Source organism: Anas platyrhynchos, chromosome 3 (genome assembly GCF_047663525.1).
Source record: "Anas platyrhynchos isolate ZD024472 breed Pekin duck chromosome 3, IASCAAS_PekinDuck_T2T, whole genome shotgun sequence".
Classification (NCBI taxonomy): Eukaryota; Metazoa; Chordata; class Aves; order Anseriformes; family Anatidae; genus Anas; species Anas platyrhynchos.
In genome coordinates, this window is record NC_092589.1 from 95,583,705 (window position 1) to 95,606,536 (window position 22,832).

Here is a 22,832-nt window from a genome sequence, read left to right on the forward strand (position 1 = left end):
TACAAACTGTAAGCTGTTCAGAAAGGTTAGTTTCCTACTTGTTTTCCAAAGGAACCAAGAGATATTCGTGACTGAAAATCAATTTCTCATTAGCCATTCAGTCGTAGTGTGCACTCATGCATGGAGAAGTTGCTGGAAGCTAATTCTGGCAAGCAATGTGATAGAAGTGTTTTTTTTTCAATGGTACTAGTAAGGCGAGGGGTAGGGAAAACAGACTTCTGAAGGATGATTCATGTAAATAGGAAACAGGAAATTAAGATGGACATGGAAGCAGGAAACAGAAAAGACTACTCAACCTGACATCATGAGTAGGACAGGATTACCAGGAAGCAAAAAAACCCACCAATATCAGAGCAAGGAAGTGATACAAGGAAAGTAAACATGGGATAAAAAATATATTAAACCTTACTCAATTTAATTCTTGCTTTAGCTTATTGCTTATATTTTATTTCAGAAATTTGACATTAAAGTGATGTCAGCTTTGGTCCTTTCTCCGTTTGGGTGGACTGTGGGTCCTGTACAAGGTACAGCAGCTCAGCAAACACAGATGCTGCCACATGCAGCCTTGAGACCTCTGTTTACAATTTGCTCAAGATATCTGATGCCACTTTTTTAAAAGACGTTCTAAATTTTGAAATGAAAAATGGTAATAACAATATGAGACAGTGAAAACAAGAACACACAAATGAGCTGAGCTTTAAAAGAAACATTTTATTTGGTAAAAAATAGAAGTAATAAATTATTTCAAGACACTTTTTGGTTTGTATCTGTACATACACAGTATATCCATTACATAGTTGCTATGTAATCCAGGAATTCCATATGAGAAAAAGGATTTACATATCAAGTAACAATTTTAGATGAAAACCAAGAGTCGGTTGCTGCCAGTATTGGAACCAACATATCAGTATTAAAATCAACTTGACAGAATTCCTTTTTTTCTCCTCAGAAATTACTCAGTAATACCTGTTCTGGGTATTGTGTGCTTGCAGCACCCCTCATGACTGTTTTGCATCTTCTACATCAGCGTTCCTCAGCTTTTTTTATTCAATGACCATCTAATTATTATTACTACTTGAGTCCTTATTTCAGTTCCGCAGCATTGAAATACCAGCTCTGTTTGAACTGATAAAAATTATATTACGAATGTTCTCTTGCATGAATCTTTTGATTCTACTTGCTTCCTTTGTTTTATGTGGAAATATGGGATTTTTTATTTTTTTTTTTTTGGTCTGGTCATGTTTTTTCAGTAATCTGAACTCACTTCCAAGTCACCTTTTGAAATCTTATGGATCATCAGGAATCCACAGACTCTGCACTAAGGAAAATTAGAACCTGAAACCATGAGCAAAGATACTCTCACACCAGCATAGGTGAGACTTGGAAGAAACATGACCAACACGATGTCAAAATGCAGCCATGATGTCATCATGGGTCAAAATTAGACATGGCCCAAAGAAAACAATGAAACTATATAGTCAACTGTTTCCCAAAATATATCAGCTAAGACTACACTGAGATTTTGACACCAAAATCTAACAAAACAAAAATGTATGGCTGGTGTTATTTTTTATCCCAGGAGGGTTTAAACCATTCTTCTTGTTTAAAGTTAAGTGGGTGTTTAATGCTTCATTGGATTTTCTGGGATTTAGGAAACTATAGACAACCAGTCTGCATTTTGAGCATGCTGATTGCTAAATGAGGCAAGAACAGACAATGTACAACAGACATGTAAGAGGCCTGTGTTTGAATGCTAACAAATAAGTTGCATTCATTTCTCAAACAAAACAAAACATTGCTACTTGTTGTTAGTCTTTAGGATAATGATTCTTGGACTGTCGTAAATTGTCTGTTTCAGAGAGACAAGAAATGTTTTTTTTTTCTTTTTTTTTTCTTTTTTTTTTTTCATTCCCCCCTCCTCCCAGCTATATTTACATTTATTTGTTTATTTGAATCCAGCAGCTTCTTCTCAAGGGATATCCAGTCTTTTTTATTAAACTAGATTCACTTCCAGAAAAATGCAAATACATTCTCAAGATATACAAATAATTGATTTGCTAATCTAGCACCCTAAATCCTCCCGGATTTTCAGAAACAGGACTTGCCTGCTTTTTAAAGCATTTCAATATATGGAAATTGCTTTTAAATACTGACCTGGAGGGGACTGCTCTAAATAAGAGGGTGATGAAGCAAAACTTAACAAATCAGTGTCACTTCAGTAGAAATCCAAACTACTAGCTCTGCCTAAGAGTAAAGCAGCTCAGTTCTGAGCTGTCCAAAAGCAAATGGTTTCAATTCTGTTTCTCAAAGCTGTTGTCAATATGCAATATTTCTTTGGCATCATGTCCGAATGTGAAAAAAGGAGACCTAACTGAAACTTAGTAAAGAGTTGAAAATGAAAAATTTCAGACTCTACAGAAAGGTACTAAGATATCTGTAAGCGCCTGCATAAAAGAAAGAATGAAATGGCAAAATGGCATTTGAGCAGTGAAGACTCCTCTCTTGTCACTGGGGTGCTAATGGAATACGTACTCATGCAACTGAAGACATAATCGGAGGAACATCTCTTAATTATGAACAAAATACTTCAGATTTATGTTGGTCTAACTCTAACATAAATCAAAATAAACTCAAAAAAAAAAGTCACTAGAAATATTGTGCTGCACAGTACAATATTGATCTGGGGAATAAGTTCTTACTGATCTCTGTGTGCTACGTGGTTGTACAGATACTTGTCAATTGTACAGCTTATGCCAAATGGAAAAAAAATATATATATTTATCATACACATTAGTGGAGCCATTTTACATTTTATTTTTAAAATACCTGTCTACAGATTTTGGTTTTATTTTCCTAACAACTTTTTTATAAACCACAACATTTCCTTACACATTTCAGAAAGTTGAAAAAAATGATTAATTTTTTTCTGTGAATGGTATTGCTCCTGCACCTATCAATGCACAAACATCTATTGCCTGATAAGCTTTTATTTTCTCAAGGTTTGTGACAAATAATACTACCCTCATGTGTTAGACAGTTGGAAATTTAATTTGTCTTATTTTTTAACCTTTCTTTACAAGCAGTTCATATTTCTTAGCATGAAAAAAGAGTGCTGCATAAGCTCATTAGTAAAATAACCATCATTTTGCAATCCAAGAGGCAGTAAAAACTGTTTATTACAAGGCTGAAGAAATGAAGCAATTAATTCACTGGATACTATGAGCACATATCGGGGTGGTTTATTTATGACATTAATTGTATGTGCACCGTATGCGGGGTCTGTATCTCCTGGCTGCATTGCCCAATGCTGTGTGCTCCTGAGAGCCACATTCAGAACTGCATAGCTCTGATCACCTGAATCTATTAGGGTGCTAATGGAGTTTTATTTAATGTGGAAATGACACAACATTTCACAACTCCCAAGCCATTTGGCCAAGTGACTGTCACGCATGGTAATAACTATTACTTCATAGCCTTACAAAACTGGGAGTGCATTGGGTGTGTGCGGGGTGTAACAAATTTGCAATGTGCAGAGCACATTTAGGACACATTGAACAAAGTGCATCTCCTTGGCAAAAGCAGAAACATCACAACAAGCTTTGGGAAAAGGAAGATCAAAAATATATCCTCTGTTCCAAACACACACATATCCCTTTTCTTTGCAGATGCAAAGAGCATGTACATTTTTTTCCACACTTTTCCTTTCTATTTTTGAAACAGCTGGGTTCCCACACAACCAGGAGGCAAAACAACACGAATGGGCAAGCACTGTTTTCCCACCTGTAATGAACAATTCTGGAGGGAACAAAATAACAGCCGATCCTCGCACCAGCTGTCCTTGGAGCTCCCCAGTGTGCTCCCCCATCTCTAAAGCAGTAGCTGCTGGCAGGGCATTGGGCTGCTGTTCCCATGGTGTCTGAGCCACATCCTCCCCAAGCAGCCTTCAGCCTTGTAACACTTCTAAAATAGTGGTGTCAGTGCATTAAGTGTCTGATCCAACTGCCACTGAGGTCAGTGGTGGTCTTTTTCATTCAGATCATATGATCTTTGATCAGAACTTAATGCAGACACATTCTCACGCAGGTTCTCTGAGGAGGTATCTGAAAATGAAAAAGGAAATTCTACTACATTTAATTTATTGCATTATTAAGTGTATGAGCAGGATCTTCACTGAAGGCTCTTTATCTTCTGTGCATAAATACAAAATATAGCTATCTATCTAAATAAGTGACTTGGTAAATTAAAATATCTGGCTTCTCAGGACTCTATAATTAGCAACCCACTCTGGAAAATAGAGTAAAAAATTTCCCAAGTGTATCAGATACATTTCCCCAGTATTACTACAAAATGCAAAGAACTATCACTTCAAAAGTTGCCAGAAGGCCGTCGTCCTCCCTCCCTCATTTCCTTCCCAAATCTAGTATTGCTTACAAGTGTATGTCAGAGCTCATAAGAGTATAAGGAAAAACTAAATATTCTCCCCAAACCTACCTCCACCATTCTTAGCACCTCCTGCATCTCAGTTAAGTTCATTTGCTGTACAGTTAATTCAGGCACCATCCTGAAAAACTGTCTGCCCTGCTAAAAGGTGTTAGGACTTGCTGTGCACTGCTGCATTGCTGTTTGCTGGGTAGCTGTGGAATTATGTTGTGCCTGTACTGATAATATGCCTGGAATACTAAGGAGACATCATTTGCCTTGGGATCAGAGTCTGAAATCGCTGCCTCTGGCAGGACAGAATATTTCAGTGTGAATGGCCATTTAGGAAAAATACCTGCTATGGCGTTTTAGCATGGAGTGAACAAAGCGACCAACGTTCGTTAAGAAGTTCATAAAATGTTTTCCATGATCAGGGGTAAAGAGGAGAGTGAAACTTTCAGCATAGGATTGAGACACCAGATCTAATCACCCTTAAAAATAAATACTATCCCCATGGTGAAATAATTGCTATAATGCATCAACCTAATAAGGCTGCCTGAGAAACAGTTTGAATGAAAAGCTTGCACTGCTTCACTGAAATCACTGCCAACAGCCGCGGTGAGTTCATGGGAGCCAGCAAGGATTTTCAGTGATGAGCATGAACTTGATTGAGCTGGTGAATGAAATGCCTTTCCGGTGTCTCTTTTTAAAGAACAGAGCCAAGACCTTCAGAGTGGGACTCCACCATAGAACACTGCATGACCTTTCAGATCTAAGAGTGAAGTGGTCTCCTAAAAGATGCCTCAGAAACATGAAGACCCTGTATAAGATATATATGCTTTCAGCACCCAGATTTCTGAATTTCTATTGTTGAAAATTTACAATACTACCTAAATCCCCAAAGTGGTGAGCTGTATGGTGCCTGCTGCAGGTATAAACTACCATCATTTTTTTTTTTAAAGAAAAAAAAAAGTATTTTTCAAGATCTTACTTGTGGAGCTTATTTTTAGTAGTTGTTCTCAAAGCAAGCCTAAAACATATCCTGAGAGGGGCAGCAGTGCTACCAAGGCAAGGATGTGAATATGCTTTTCTAATGTGCTGAGTGCCCTCATCAGAGAAATGTCTACCTGTTTGTCTCCAGCCTTCTGAATATGTAATTATTTGATGTGTGGTGGAACAGCCTTACCGAGTTTAAGTGGAGTAAGACTGTCCCAGAGCATCTCACAGCTAAATGGCTATGAGCATTAAGGGACTCTGCTAAGAGATAGAGTCCACAACAAGGAGGGCTGGGAGCCAGCTGAATGCTCTGGCTACAGGTTGCAAATGAGAAGTGGATGCCATGGTGCTGCCCAAACACATCACCCTCTCTGTGGTTTCTGTAAGCACTAATCTGGTGTAGGCGCTTAATATCAAGAAAATTCTTATGACTGAAAGACCTGGATGAACACAGATATGTCCCCTTAAATTGTAGTTAGGTGCCTAAGCAGCTTCGCTAAGTTTAAACAAGTGCTGCTATTGCTCTTCACTGATACTTTTTTGGCTTAGGAGAGGTAGTGATTTATGTGGTGATTTTCATCAACCTCATTTTTAGATGCCTAATTGCTCCTGGCCTTGTAACATTTATCCTGACGTAAGGCAACAGGGCATGGAAAATTTAAGCATTGCAGTACTGAGCTTACAATCTTCATCATATACCTAGTCTAAAGCACTTACAACCTTATTACAAAAAAAAAAAAAAAAGGTTATTAAAGCTAGAGTTGCACATAATCTGCCAACACCTAAAACATACAGTTACATGTGAAACTCAAAAACTTACCTGGGAAATGTAAGTCCACATTTTTTTTTTTTTTTGGAAACACCAAACAGAAAAATCTAACAAAAAATATTTTTAGACTACGTTACAGAATACTGGCATGTTATACAAATGTAATTAATCCATTGAAATTTAAACCAGTTAAGCTCTTTTCAAGGCACTTTGTTTTATAAATATATATATATTTTACTTTCATCCTACATTCACATTACTTTAGCCATGTAAAAAAGTCTGAGAAAGATGGGATTAAGGTCACTTTAAGATTTGTATGCCAAATACTTCGGAATAATATCATATTGCATGGAAAATTCAATAAAGTAATATCCATCTGCTGCCTAAACATTTCAATAAATGCTAAGGGGTAAATTATTACCAAGATGGAATCTAAAAGAGGGTTTCAAAATGAGTTTGAAGTTAAGTAACATACAATGCATTAACATTTGTGTTTAACATTTGAAAAAGTACATAAATGCTGAAAAGATGCAAGCCACTATTCCTAGTGCTATCTTATTTTTAAAGGGCAAATCTTAAGAAAAAGTATTATTTGAAGTTTAAAAACACTCTCCATCTTTTTTTACCAGCACATACTTTCTTCAAAAGGAAAATGTATAAAAGTAATCTTACAATATAAACACTATAAACAACTTTCTTGAGATATCTTCTGGACACAGAATTTCTGTAGACTTAAGCATAATAATTCTAGAATAATTATGTAAAAGTATGTACATTCATTCAAATGTCCTAGACCCTGAAGAAACCCAAGTAAGCTCTACAGAAGTTGCTTGTCACTCTTATCCAGTTAAGAATGTACAGCTTTGCTACTCTTGCTGTATTTCAACATAATCAACAGAAGTTTTATTTGTTTTTGTGTAGGAAGTTCCCAAACTTTTGCATAAATCCCCTCAGTTTATTTTCATTAGGCTGCAGTGGATGATAAGCAGTTGAGTTGTAGCTGACCAGGTGATTACTCCTGCCGTAGTTATTTCCTAAGGTCTTGTTTTTGATATCTGGAAGATGTGAACTATTTGGTAAATTTCCTACAAGTTGACTAGGATTTTCCATCTTACAGAATGGCTCAAAGCGACTATAAACACGCCTTTCACTCAAACGAGATCTTAGCTCCTCTTGATGTTTTGAGCTTGCCAGTTGTGGTGTCATTGAACTTGCTCTTTGTAGAGCACAAACAGCAGGACTTTCAGGGGTAGTATTTGTGGTAGTTTCCTTTACATCTTGATATTGAATCTGTTCTGTATTAAATCTTGGGGTAGATGCATCTCCTGCAGTTTCTATGAACTTACTTTCAAGGGGGCACAAGACAGGACACTTTTTATTGCTTTCATCAGATGGAGGTTTTTGAGGCTTTGGTGATTTAGGAGACTTTGGAGACTTCGATGGGCTTGCAGCGACATCTTCTTTACTTCTGTTCAAGCTACCTTGGGAATTTGATGTGTTTCTCTTTCTTCTTGGGGAAGAATCTGTCTTATTTTCAGAGATCTTTGGTTTTTGATTCTCTTCTTCAGAAACCAAAGTGTCAGAACTACTACACATCCTATAAAAGGCAGGACCTTTGTTTTTTGACAAGATTTCCTTCTTGTCTGGTGTGAGATTAAGAAGTGACCGCAGTTTCTGGGATCCTTTCTTTAGAAAACTTGGGGAGTTCTTACTTTCTTTCTTTGATGTGCAATCTCTACTAGACTCCTCTTTGCTCGCTTCAGCAAGAACAGCCATAGAGATTGCCTTGGTAGCAGTTGGGCTCTTCAGCTCTCCTTTGAGGTTCTTTTCCTCCTGTGGCAAATGGTTGGTCACACTGTGCAAACTTTTAGAGCTCTTCAGAGTGTCTTCTGGAAGTTTTGGACTAACTGGCTGCTTAAGCCTATGCCTGTTCAATGTGCTGTAAACATAACTGGATGCATGCTTGTCTGCACCAGGGTCTAATATGGACTTTGAATTAAACATGGGAAAGCTTCTCCTTTTAAGTATATTTTCATTTTGAACGTTCTTCAGATTTTCTGCATGTTTGTCGGCACAGAGGGTTGCGTATAAGTAGATAGGTGGGTCCCCTGCTGCATGTGAATTTACCATAGGTTTTCTGTTGTCTGCAGTATGAATTCTGTGGTTTTTTGGTGCCTCTGATTTAAGTTGGACATTTGTGCTAAGCTCTTCTAAAGTATTGTCTGTTCCGTTTTCCACACTTGGTGCATGATTTGATGTCCCTTTAGGTGTTGCACTTCCCTCTGACCCAATTATAGTTGAATTTGAAGAACTTGCACAGCTGCTTACCTCCTGCTGTTCGGGTAAAGTTGGCTGAAACACCAATGACGATCGTAAGCGAGAATGAGAGTACAGGGCATGAGCTTTAATATTTTCAGCTGTGTCATAGCTATCATATCTGTCACCCAAGGCTGACCCATTAGACTCCACTGGATAGTCAGATTGGTCATTTAAGTATGACTTAATTCGCCAGTTACGTAGGAATGATTTCGTTGTGTGTTCTAGGGTCGGCATCCTTTGCTGTAGATGGCGGATTTGATGATCTGTCCCATTAAAAGACCTCCTCACAATTGAATTTCTTTCTGCAAGATTTACCTTTGGTCGTGAAAACTGATCAGCGAAACTTTGTTGGGGTGGATTGCAGTTATTTGCATATCCTCCTCGTAACGAAGACACAATACTAAGGCTATCAGATGGCATTTTCCAAGTATTCAATGGATTATTGGCTCTATTAATAGCCCTGTTGAGCAATAGGTAAGGTGTCCTTTCTGGCTTCTCCCCAGCATAACTATGCCTCTTCCAATGCTCATTTTTTTCACTAGGTTGATACTGCTGGATTGGATTTTGCATATTAAAACCTGGATGAAATGGTTGCTTATTATAGGCTTGATTTCTCAATCCAAATTTATCTATTTCATTCACTGCATATCTTCCTCGAGTTTTCAAATACACAGGATCTAAATTGTGAAGCTTGTCTTGCCTACCAAAAAGGTTTCTTTGGCTAGAAACTGAAGCTAAGGAAGACACTGAGTGTTGGTACGTGTCATTATCCCAGAGTGTCCTGCGACTGTTAACCCGCACTAATTCTGGGGCAAATGAACTAGGAACAGAAGAACGAGCATACAGTGTCCTGAATTCTTCATCAAAGGATTCAACCAGCTGTCCTGTGATAACTTGAACCATACTGAGGTTGGTTTTTTCAAAAGACCACATAAAGCTGTAAGAAGAACAAATGACCATTAGAAACAGTTCTTTTGAACTAATGTATTTCACTGGACCTTCTTGATAGGAGAAAAAAAAAAAAAGGTTTTCACACACACTTGGATTTAGCACAAATACTTTCTTAATTAATAAATTATGGCATGATTCATGTCATTTGGATTTGAAAGGTCTAATCTAATACAATTTGAACTCAGTGGCAGACTTCCAGTGCTTCCAGGGGGAGCAGGACTGTGTCTATAACTACTTAATTGCTCTTATAAACAGGGGATATTGGAAAAAGGTATTCACAAGTGCACAACATCAAATACCTAATGGTGCAAAGTTACCTCTACAAAGACTAAGCCAGGATTAACTAGACCCACTCCTAAACCAGAGACAATGCATGGTTAAGTTGTGAAAAAAAGTATGTATGAAATAATACACAGAACTGTTTCCACAGGTATGAATAAACTTTAATCTAAACACATTCTCAAAAAGATGCACCTCAAAACTGTTAAACAGTTTACATTTTCTACCATGCACACCAGCTTGGATATTAATTTTTCTATTAACTGCAGTGTACTGTATCCTGATAAAGGAAGTTTTCCTCTTTTCTACCATACTTATAAAGGCTGAACACATGCTCAAAGATAAGTAGCTATAACTACTTTATAGCTACAAAATGAGATAAAATACATTAACAAGTACAGTCAGGATGTTTCAAAAATCCTGATATCATGGTGTTGAAACCATGTAATTTGTAGATTACACCAAAAAAAAAAAAATCTGTCCTATGACCCTTATTTCAAGTGAAGAAAAGTAAGTGAAAAAATGAAATGAAATCAATGAACTTGAACTTTGCATTTGTCTTCTGTAGGTTATGAAGGTTTGTTGTAGTCACATAAATAATTTGCTGATTTCCTTGTAATTGTTTTTTTTTGTTTTTTTTTTTTTTTTTTAGGAAATGATACTGTGCTGAAATTAAATCAAAACATAACACATTTTTTTTTCTGTTTCTTTCTTTTTCACAGAAGTTCTTATTAAGACATGATATTTTGCAATATTTGTAAATAATTAACTTCAAATTGAGTTCGGAGACCAAGCATTCAAAAAAACTCATCTTTGCTGTTATAAATCACTAGATTCTTTTTCAAAGCAAGTTTAATTTCTACAGAAGTTCATGATTCCAGGTCCTGTGCTAGATCTTAAAGCAGTGTTATTTTTCAAAATGAAATGAGAAAAACTATCACATTCTCACAGACTCTAACACTGTGTGTAGATGTCAAAGCAGGCAGACTCTCTGGTCTCTCTTACACTGACTCATTTATGAACTTGTCACTTACCTCACTACCATTTATACCTATCAATCTGAATTTGGGGCTGCTCAATTCTCAGAGGAGATAAAGAGACAGATTTTCAAAAGCTTAAAGTAGTTGAAATCTACAATAATCAGCAGCTGTGGATCTGGCACCCAAGCATCAGGCTGGCAGAAATTAATTCAGGAGACCAAAAGAGAGAAGCATACCATGAAAAGAACACATATATTTAATAATGTGTGAGATAAAACTGCCCCTGCTTTAACATATTTTTTTCCAGCTCTGCAAAGATGCAAGTTCTTCTGACCTATGCTTTGTGCAAATATACTGGAAATAAAATGGAAAATAAAATAAAATAAAATAAAATAAAATAAAATAAAATAAAATAAAATAAAATAAAATAAAATAAAATAAAATAAAATAAAATAAAGCTTAACCAAATATAGACTATTTTTGACAATTCTGAGTTTGACCATGCTATAGTATGAAATGCTATAAAGCTGGTCTACAATTTTAGCTTTAAAAGATTGCTGCAAGGATAAACCATCCAAGAGAGCTTATGAAATACTTTGGTAGCCTTTTTTGGAGTTACTTTTAAACAAGAATAGTTCTATATTGAACAAATTGGTATTTTTCTCTCTTTTCTCCAAAACTTTGCCTAAATCAAAAGCTATATACTTTATTTCTTATTTATGAAAAATTACGAGGGGACCTCAAAATTTGGCAACATGTTATGTTACCTATCATTAAGTATCTGTGACAACTTGATAGATTACTGGAAATATAATCAAATTTGCCCATGGAGTTTCCTGGAATAATTTTCAGAAATAGAAAAAATATATTTTGCAACAGGCAAAATTCTGAGATCACATGTTTTCTATGGGCAACTCAGTGACTGATCTTACCTGTAAGAACCGTATATGACTTTCTTACAGTCAACCAGAAGAAATTTTTGTTCCATTTTTCCATGGAATTTTGCTCCTGTTTTAGAATAGTAATCTTGTCCTTTTACTGTCCGCACCCTCATGTTCTGAAAAAGATAATTGAAATACTTTAATTGGTACACTATATTCTACATTTAGCAGCCAGGGCTTTAAATGTCAATGGTACAGTAGGAGTTACATTATTGCATATCAGTAAATTCTGCAGGACAGTAAATTCTAATCAAACCTGTCCCCTGGGGACCCAATATGGCAAGTTATTGCTTTGTCTTCAAGAATGATGAAATTTCCTAGGCCTTGGAAAAATGAATTTCCCCTTTTCCATAGCCATCACTCTCAGAAATGAGGCTCTGGCACAAGAGGACTTTGACAAGAGAAAGAGATTTAGTAGTGAAAAAAATCTTTTTAGCATCTTATGTACTATATATGATTTCCGAGCAACTCAACAAGTCAGAAATAACATCTAAAGCACCAGTATCACTTATTTTAATTGAACAAGAGCAGTGTATCTACACACATAGATATTTCACTCTGAGATGGTCTATCAAAAGATATCACCTGGCCTCAGAATGCCTTGCAGTTCCATCACCAAGAAGATTTCTCAATTGGCTTTCCAGCATGGGATCAATTACATTTCTAAATCTGGAGATGCTATCACAGCATGTATAGCTAGCACAATCCCTACAAAGCAGTTAGGCTTGAATTCCAAACTCTATCCATAAGCTTTCTGATTTACTCATGCAAACTCAGTAAATTCTACTGAGGAAATTTGCCATGATGGAACCCCAAAATGTGGTCAGTTTTTCTCCCAAACTGTTAATGAAGTTGCCTCAGCTGAGCCAGTATCTTTTCTGCACATGCAGTTCTGAATGACTTCAGTCATCTTTTTTTGCTTTAGTGTCCTTTGTTTTTTTTTAAGCTCTTAGCAAAAGAACAATTCAAAAGAAGTGTTAACAAACCTTTTGTACTGTACTAATAATAAATTTCAAAAATTTCTTCTACAGGTACAGAAAGAAATATAATAGCATTCATCATAAATTGTTACAGAAAGGTGTTTATTTATAACAAAAAGAAAATTTATGTTCAATGCAAACCAACCTACACCATCTACCTTCTGTAACTGTTGGATACAAAATGCTTCACAAGATATAAAAAGAGCTTGGAATACATCTGCGAATGACCACAACATTTACTGTGGTTTCTAGCCTTGAAATATGTGTTCTAGTGATGTTAATTTGTGGTAATTTACAGGTATTCCAGTTGGAGTGAAATGTGTAATTTAGCATTGGCGGTAAGAAAACAGAATCTATATGATTGTTGCCTAAACTATATATACAGAAATAGTGGAATATGACTTCTGAATACAGAAATAACTTGTTTCTTGTGACTATTCATTAACTGCCAAGGTTCATATCTGCCCCAAATTCTGCTGCTATGAGGAAAGGCTGAAAATCACAGCAAGTGTGCTCTGTAAAGTCCAGGTACAGGAGATGGATTAGATCTGTTTATGAAGTAGAATGGATCAGACTGTACAGCATAAACTCAGATTGCAGGATTTATAACTGTAGTCTCCACTACAGTCCACTGAACTCTCTCCAAACAGAAAATTCCAAAAATTAGGACAAAATCCGTATGAAATGATAAATATCTCTAAGTAACACATCCTTTCTAAAACCCTATATATTTTATTGTTTGTGGCTTATTTTATTTTTTATCTAAAGACAAATAATTCAAAGAAGCAAAACTTGCACATAAGAACTGCTGAGTTGGCAAGGTATAGTTTAACTCAAGCTGTTCAAGTTCTTTAAATTTGTTAGATGAGTTTTAACATAGCATTTTTTTCAAGCTGTTTGAACAAAAAATACAACTTAGTTAAAATGTACAGAGACAGCATTTTAAAATAATAAAAATTGTGACCTAAATGTCTTAAAAGTGTGCAAGAAACATAAAGTTTATCTCCTAATTTGCTGCATCAAGTTGATTCAATACATAGGTGTTAACTAGTAGTCCTGTAAAGTTTAAAAGTACTTGGGTTCAGTGAAAATATAGATGAATACCTAGATTATTTTCAGAAACAGTTAAAAAAAGAATCAGTAACAATAACAACCCAGTCTGCATTACTACATTGGAGGCTAATTTTTTGTCTCTTTAACTGCATCTCTAACTGCAATCACCTTTCACTGTCTTGCATTGTGTCCATGTATTGGGTTAATGTTGCAAGATTTTGGTAGCAGGGAGCTGCAGGGGTGGCCTCTGTGAGAAGAGTCCAGCAACTGCCCCATGTTAGATAAGGGTCAGTTTCAGCTGGCTCCAAAGGGACCTGCTGCTGGCCAGAGCCAAGATAATAACCAAAGTTGCTTGTGCCTCTGGGAGAGCAGATTTAAGAAAGGGAAAAACAAACAAACAAACAAAACAAACAAACAAACAAAAAACCTGCTGCACAACAGCAACTGAGAGACTGCGGAGTGAGAAGCAGCCCTGCAGACACCAAGGTCAGTGCAGCCGGAGGACAGGAGGTGCTCCAGGCACACAGCAGCAGTTCCCCTGTGGCCTGTGGAGAGGCCCCTGGTGGAGCAGGCTGTCCCCCTGCAGCCCATGGGTCCCACATGGAGCAGATCTCCACACTGCAGCCAGTGGAGGAGCCCCTGGTTGAGCAGGTGGATGTGGCCTGGAGGAGGCTGCAGCCCATGGAGAGCCCCTGCAGGAGCAGGCCCCGGGCCAGAGCTGCAGCCTGTGGAGAGGAGCCCACACAGGAGCAGGGGGCCTGGGGGGAGCTGCCACCCACATGTGGGGGACCCGTGCTGGAGCAGTTTGCTCCTGGGGGATGGACCCCGTGGTATGGAGCGGTGTGGGAGCAGTTCTTGAAGAGCTGCTGCCTGTGGGCAGCCCCTGCAGCATCAGTTTGGGAAGGACGGCATCACATGGGAGGGACCGCATATGTAGCAGGAGCAGAGAGTGACCATGAAGGAACAGCAGAGATGAAGCGTCAGGGACAGAACACAGCCACCATTGCCCTGTTCCCCTGTGGTGCTTGGGGGGAGGAGGTAGAAGAGGGTAGGTCAGGGGGGAAGTGAGGTGTTTGTAGTTTCCTTTATTTCTCAATGTTCTAGTCTCTTAGTGATAGGTAATAAATTATATCAACCTCATTATGCTGAGTCTGTTTTGCCCATGACGATAATTGTTGAGTGATCTCCCTGTCCTTATCTTAGCCCTTGAGCCCTTTCCATTGTATTTTCTTCCCCTTTCCCTTTGAGGATGGTAAGTGAGAGAGCACTTGTGCTGGAGCTAAGCTGCCCAGCAGGGTAAAACCACCACAGTCCTTCAGGTTCTCACTACTTTGATTTTTAACTTGGAATCTAAAAGAACAAATTCATTTTTCCTGCTTTTCCAATACTGTTGAACTTTGAACAAGCCAATTCCAGTGAAGAAAACTATTCTTTCCCCACCAGTTACTTTGACAGAAAGAAGTAGTTAAATAAAAAGCTTGTTTTTTTCGTAAGTTAAGTAGTGCGTAAATAGTAAATAACTTAAAAAGAAAAAAAATGCCCTATTCTAAAGATTATCACAATAGTAAGTCCTTATTTACTAAAAATTAAAATTGTGAATTACTTATTAATTTTACATTTACTTCAATGATTAAGTATTTAGATCAATTATATCATTTAACTGCATTTGTATGTCTGCTTTATATTTACATTATAATATATTTATGTCATAATTTGATGGTCACTTGAGATTCAGTTTATACATTTTCAAATAACTATAACAGATAATGTTGACCTAATGACATGCCAGCTGAACCCATCAAATCTTACTGAGATAAGACCTGGTAGGTATTGGACAGAATATCATTTAGGAGTCTGGAATGCTGTAGGCACAAGTAAAGCTAACGGTTTTCAATTTACTGTACTGTATAAAGAAACTTTTCCTTAGGTACTCATAAGTTAAAATATAACTTCAAGTAGGCTCTAAACCCTCAAAAAAATTACAATTCACATTAAATTGCTGTTTTTTTTAAACATCTTAGTTACTGTTTCCTCTATTATCTTCAGTTTTCCTTCTCTTCTGCAGTATTATTCCTCCTGCAGCATATCTGTCCTGCTTCCTTAATCCTGCCAAATCTTTCCCCGTCTCAGTATGTCATGCACTTAAAGATGGGAACATGGCATTATGAAGGCATGTGCCAGAGATCACGCTCACTGTTCTCATGTAACACTTCCTCTTCCTCCACAGCTCATCTGGCATTCTTCACTTACTTCAAAACTTCTAATTAGTTGCCAAGGATGCATCCTTTGAATAATCTCCCAAAATGCGTACTATTTTTGAGAACATAAAAGAACAATATGTTCCACTTAAGATTATTATACACATAATCACAAGCTTCATTTTGTATGAAATGCTGGACTTCTCCTTCCTACCTGGTTGTATCCTCAGGCTACAGGACTGCCATGCTAACAGCACTAACAAAAACCTGTCACTGATCAATACAGAAGTGATCAGTAATCAGCATCACAGTGGATAAAGCAATAATTCACTTATGAATCTTGAGAGAAAATTCTGGGCAGCTGGAACAAACAAATCCACACATTAAGAAGGAATTGAGAGGAAAGAATTCCTTGAGAGGAAGCTATCCTGAGAGGACACACAACAGTTTGTGAGACCAACTGTAGCAAGTCAAATGGAAAGTCTGTCTGGTCCTGTAAACTGTTTTTGAAAGTGACTGCTAGTGAATACATATGGGGGACTAATTTAATTGAGGACTTGATATTTTAGCAGGTTTGTGAAGCCAAAAATGGGATTTTCTCCCTCCTCCAAGAACTGATTGTACAACTCAGGGACTGTTTGCATTCCTGATGTTTAAACATCCACTGTCTGGATGTCTGAGCTGCAGATTGAGGATGGCCATCATAGCTATCCGATTAAATGACAGCTAAACGATGAACAGGAAACAAGCTCTAACTTCTCTTTTTATGTGTGACTGTGCAGCTGACTATCTTCCCCGAGATAACCACATAACCACGATTTAAAATGTTGAAGTATAATTCAACATTAAACATTTATTTTCATCAGTAAAAAAAACTCTAATGTGATAGATAAGAACAGTGAATACACTGGTCTCAAACATTTCATTGCAGCTCTTTTTATTTGTAGAGTCTGTTTTTATCAGCATTCAGTTACTCACCCCGTACTTGCTGTCAAGAAGTACATAAAGAAGAGAATGAATGTCCATCTAATACTTAGCCTAGCAACTTTAAAGAAAAATAAGTCGCATTTCTCATATTGTTCATTATTACTAGTATTATCTGTTATCCTAGGCCTCTGTTCTCACTACAAGATAGTAGTTTCTGTGCAAATGCAAAGTAGCTTTCCAGCTATGTTCTGTCATGACTTCCAATCAGGTTCAGTGACCACTGAAGTCAAATTCTCCATGACTTTACTGGAATCTGGCCCTAAGGACAGAAATTTGCTCACTGATATGACACTGAGCTTTGCACACCCATTTAATAACCAAATTTGACTTTGACTTGGAAGTACTAGAAAACTTTTAATGATTTTGATAAAACTGGTAAAAGATACAAGAGATAGAATGGCATGCAATCAGTTCTCATGAACAGTTCCTCCTGTGCATTTAAGCATGTGTATTTGGGAGTAGACTTCACAAAAGGAAAGTAAAACCAATTCTTTACTGGTACTATTTTCTCATTTCTCCCATTAACTATAAATACTGAGAAGACTATCAGCGGGTAAACAGTTCCTGCCAAATTGCTTTCAATATATCCTGTAGCAAGATGACTCTTCATAATTTCCAGAGAAGTAAAAATAAGTTTCTGCAGAGTATGGAGCCTCTACCACATGCCACAACTCATATCAAATAAAACACTAAGATGTGTTATCAGCCAGGGAACTTGGTTTTCTTCTTGGGTATTGAACAGCATTTTCTACATTGGTTCACTATTTGTAATCAAAAATGAAGTTACAGCTTAAGCATTCTGGTGATACTGGGGATTGCCGTCTCAGTGCTGTGTTTTGCAGTGCAAATCTATCTCACAGTTTGCTGCAGCACCTGTCAGCAGCAGAAAAAAAAATCTCTAGAAAAAAAATAGCAATTAATTTTTATACAGTACCTGAAAAAAAGTCATAATCTGTACTGACTCTTCATCTTTCAATGAAAAGGAGTTACTCACCAAACAGCAAGTCTGACTGGTGACAAAGTTAATAAAAAGAAGTTTAGATAGAGAAAAGAAAGAAAGAGAAATACATTAGCTAATAGGGAAAATGTAGGACAGTCAGTAAACAGATAAATTAAATTGAAAATGGGGAAGGAGAAATGGAAGAGTACAGGAAAGGAATTACGTATTTGAGTTGAGTTCCACTGATGATGTTAAAGTGAACTTTAAGTAAAAACCAACCCATGAGAAGAAATGTTGTACAAGAGACTGGAAAAGCTCCTAGTAAATTCAAGTTGTCATATTCTTCCGTATAGAATTCACATCATAGTCACATAATACATAGTCTATCAATACCTTCAGTATATACTCTTTCAAAAAAAGATGGAAACATGCCGTGGTATGGATTTGCACTACATATGAGACATTTAATGTAGATTTATTTACAAATAAATCCTCTTTTTTCCATATAGAAGACCAGTGAATTGTAAATCTGAATTCGAAAATACAGTCTCTCTCATTACAACATTTCATTTTTTACTGATTCAAAGGAAGAGATAAAGAGCCAGTGAGTATATTGACTAAGTCATAAAAGCTTGAGAGTAACTCCTCCTCATGAGTGCACAGGATGAAGAAATGTCTGCCATACTCAAGACTGAACCAAATCATGCCAGAGAATAACAAGGCCAGTGCTGCTGTTGCTACATCTTGAGGAAGAAGAAATATATCCTTACATCTGTCCTCTTCTTGCTTTCACTGAAGAGGAGAGGAGGGCCAAAAGCACAAAAAGGCAATGAAGCACCAAGGCAATGAAAAAAAAGACAGAAACCTTGCCAAAGTATTGACTGCTCTTTCACAGTCACCAGTGACTTCCCTTCATCCTGAAGAAAGACACAGGATAATTACCGTGGGAGCAGGAAGCTTTTATTCTTAGAGCAACAGTCACTGGGAGTAGCACCTGGATGAGGAGCCTGAAGAGCTTTACCACAAGCTGAACTGGAAACCCAGTACACAACAGGATTACTGTTTAGATCTTTGGCATACATTTTTCATTTTCTGATAAACCTTGAAGCATTCCAAGCAAACCTTTCAGTGTAAAAATGTTTCTCCCATTGATACAGAACAGAAACACATAAAGAATAAGGTCACAAAAAAGGCCAAATCTGAAACTCTCCAACCCATACCAAATCCATACCAAATCCACTGTAATGTATGTACTTGAGTTCTTTCAACCACAGTGTAAATGCCTGTAGGTCTATAAAACAACAGTAAAATGAAAACCTCCAAATCACTCCCAAAAGTTAGAAATAGCTATAGATACATATTGCACGGAATCAGTTTGAAAATGCATATTACCACATTTTTCAAGATAGAGCTTGAAAAAAATATTCCTAATTTCTTTTACATTGGCAGGATAAAACTCATGCCATTAAAAAGGAATGTACTCTGTTTTTATCAGCATTTATGGCAAAGTTAACCCAAGTTATTGGGAGACAATGCTGTCTGAAGTTCCAGTGTACTGCCAAATACTGACTTCATGAGGGCAATTACTACCAGGGTCTACAGACCCACAATATTTGTGGCATTTTCTTTTCAAAAATTCCCATAGCTTTGTGTATTAGGCCACCAGAGGGCAATCCCACATGCTCAAATCCCCCACATCAGAAATAAATATGGGAAGTGGTTTGGTAATACTTTCAAGGGCCTAAGTCAACACTCCAGAGCAAAACTTGGTATAAAATACAGGTTTGTTCCAAAACTTTAAGAAAAAAGCCTTCTTTATACTCACAAAAACACTCTACCTCCATCTGTATTTCAGACTGGGTTCTTAAAATGCATGCTTGTAAGAAGAGCTTCTGAGATATTTTTGCCAGGAGTAAACATGGCACTACTAGTTAAGAAACAAGGAACTGCAAATGGAGCTATATGGAAGTTCAGCCACAGAAGAGTTTAAGGCTTTGCAGAGAAACTCTGGTACTGTGCTTGGAACATTTGCAAAGATATCTACAATGACAGTAAACCTAGAAGTATTTATGAAGCATTTATGTCAGGTCAGTGCAGCATATGGTTAGCATTCTGTTCCCTAATATAGTAGGGTGGTGCAGGACATTGGGTGAAAAATGTAAACATCAGTCCTCTCTTAATTATCTTTCTTATAGGGCAAATTACATATGTAATGTATAAAAGTAAGCCTACTCATACTGTGTGCTGTAGACAGACAAAATAAGAAGTGCTTTCTAAACAGAAACTAAAACAGAATCCTAGTCCTTTTAATGCATTTTAATAGTAATCACATTTAACAAAAAGATCATGAAATGAAGTATACCATTTATTATTCCAAACAATTTGCATAAGCTTTATGATTTTATTTGCAGGTTAATTTAACATAAAGGAAAAGGAAGCAAAGTTTTTCAAAGCTGTACTATGCCTAAGGAGATAATAATGGAAAAAGGTTTTATAAATAACATGGAAAAAATACATAATTCTATCAAACATTCTTGTTTTGGCACACGAAAAAGATAAAAGCTTTTCTAAAGAGAATAACATTTGTAGAGAAGGTTCTGCTGAGAGTTTACCAGATTATACTTCATAGTTAATTTGATAAAGCAGTATTTGATAATGAGGTTTTGAATAATAGTGTCTTTTCTTTGGTTTGCAGAGGAATGACAAGCGAATGTTCAAGCACAGGAAAGAAGAAGTCTTACCCTGAGCCTCTGAACTTGACAGCCTTGTTTCTCTGTCATTTTCAGAAAGTGACTGAAGTTTGACTCATCAAGCAGGAGATACACTGCAATCCCTCTTGTAGATGCTTCTACAATTTCTCTAAAAATATCGACATCTGTAAACATATCCATAACTATGGCAATGACCTGAAAAAAATAAAAGACAAAAATTACTGTGTTGTATAAACACACATTTCAAACTCTTCACTGAAGTTTGCACTGTGCAGCTAACACACCAATGCTATTCATGCATCAGAAAGTTCTGATATTTCCCATGGGGTACCACTTAACCCAGAAGGCTTCTCAAGAGCACTGCATCTTCTTCTTGAGAGGACAGGTGACTGTTGATACGACAGTCATCACAAACTACAAACTCTGGCAAATTGTTGTATTATGTGTGAGCTTAGGAATGGGTGTTATAGGGAAAAGGAAAGCCAGTGGAACAGAAGGAAATGGGAAGTGATATTAATACAGTGAAAAAAAAATAAATGGAGCCAACTCTATTATGCAGTCTGACTGCGTAACAGAAAATCAAGATAACACTATTTTTGTACAAGGTGGTTGTTCAACCTAGTCTAAATGCAGTTCTTCGTCTTCACAGTTTTCCCTAAAACTAATAGTTTGAGAATTTGAAGGAGTCAATAAGCAGACATTGAACAGCTGGAGTTGATGAAGACTTCAGCATCCATACTGACTCATCACACTCACTGGGACGAAACTTCTTCAGCTGGTGAGAGGTTGGTTCAGGAAGATTAGAGAGTGCTGAACACCAGCCATTGCTGTCCTTCAACCTTGGGGAATAATGCAGGTATTTCTGACTGGGAAAAGCAATGTCCTGCTAATCGCATTTTGGAGATGATACACAATTTACTTATCATTAATAATTTGGAATGAAGTAATATTGAAATAGAGGAAATAACAGTGGGAATGTAACTGTGGAAATAACAGTGGAACTTTAAAAAATACTATTCTTACCCATTAGAGTCTTCACAAGAAGTTCCAATGAAACTTTTCAGGTGCAAATTCAAATCAAATAAAGCCTATCACAGGTATAAGAGTAGGCTTGATAGTGAGCTTGCTTTACCAGTTTCACTCATCCTTAAATTTTCCATACTTGAACATTAATGGTATAATTGTAAAGTTACAATCACTCATCTTATTCTGGAACTGAAACATTTATCTTACACACAAAATTTGGTAAAGGATGTTGCTCACACAGAGGTAAATGCTATGCCTCCAGTCAGTCATCTGAATTGCATTTTGAATGTGTTTGCTTAGAACCAGAAGACTCGCTTATGGCAAATATATACTTAGAACACTAGAAATACAAACGGGAGCTGACCAAGAATAAAAAATAAAATAACAATGTCATTAAGAAAGGTAAAGACAGCTCCTGAAGCAATAAAAATGAAAGGAGTTGGCTTATAATAACATGTCACCTGGCAGTAAAAAGACTCCTTACTAATCCACCAGTCAGAAAGGAACTGAATAGCATGAAATAACTGAATTCTTTCAAATGTCCTGTGTATTACCTCACTTTTTTACTGACTTTTGGGGAAAATAATAATTAAAAAAAAAAAAAACACAACACAACCAACCAAACAAAAAAACAACCAACAACACACAAACAACTGTTTTTTAACAGTACAAATTATTTTTCATCTACATTTGAAAGGAAAGAATGAAAACCACAGAAGTTTATTTTGACTCATCACTTCTGCTTGGTCTTGACTCAGATACACAAAGTTAACTGAACGTGGCAACCCTATTTGCTCATCTGTCTTCTTTCTCTTACATCCCAACAGAAGTATGCCAATATAGATCAAGTATGCCAGGTAAAAATGATCAAAGAAGAAAGTCTGCTCCCAAATAGGTTTGTTTCATTATCTGTGTCCCCCTCCCTCTGATCTCCTCAATTTCTTCTTAACCTTTCATTTTCTTTTAGAAATCTTTTAGAAATCTTTTAGAAATAGGTGCTCATTATATTAAAGAATGTTTTTAAATTATGGGATAAATCCTGAGTAAGTAAACTGACATAAATACATAAAATATTTAAAATCTACAGTACAGACTTCAAAAATCCTTCTAACATTTTCCTATGGCAGATATCTACGATGCTAATTTGCAGCATCTGTGGTTACAAAGACTAATATACTGGAAGCATATAGAAAACATATAAACAAACAAAAAAAACCAACAGCTAGAATAAGTAATCCAAATTGAGACCAAAGCTGACTAGAATGGCCACATTTGGCTTAGGA

The 22,832-nt window shown here is 36.7% G+C and overlaps 1 protein-coding gene across 2 annotated transcripts in view; it reads right to left on the reverse strand.

Moving 5' to 3' along the window:
- Nucleotides 1-691: 691 nt before the first annotated feature.
- Nucleotides 692-22,832, reverse strand: part of FAM83B (family with sequence similarity 83 member B) — a 56,352-nt gene continuing 34,211 nt past the window's right edge. For both annotated transcript variants that reach the window (XM_027455094.3, XM_038177310.2), the window contains exons 3-5: nucleotides 20,554-20,718; nucleotides 11,646-11,770; nucleotides 692-9,440 (exon numbers count right to left, since the gene is read on the reverse strand). In XM_027455094.3, the coding sequence (XP_027310895.1) occupies nucleotides 7,088-9,440; nucleotides 11,646-11,770; nucleotides 20,554-20,718 (2,643 nt within the window). In that variant the 3' untranslated portion in view covers nucleotides 692-7,087. The remainder of the gene's footprint in view (nucleotides 9,441-11,645; nucleotides 11,771-20,553; nucleotides 20,719-22,832) is intronic.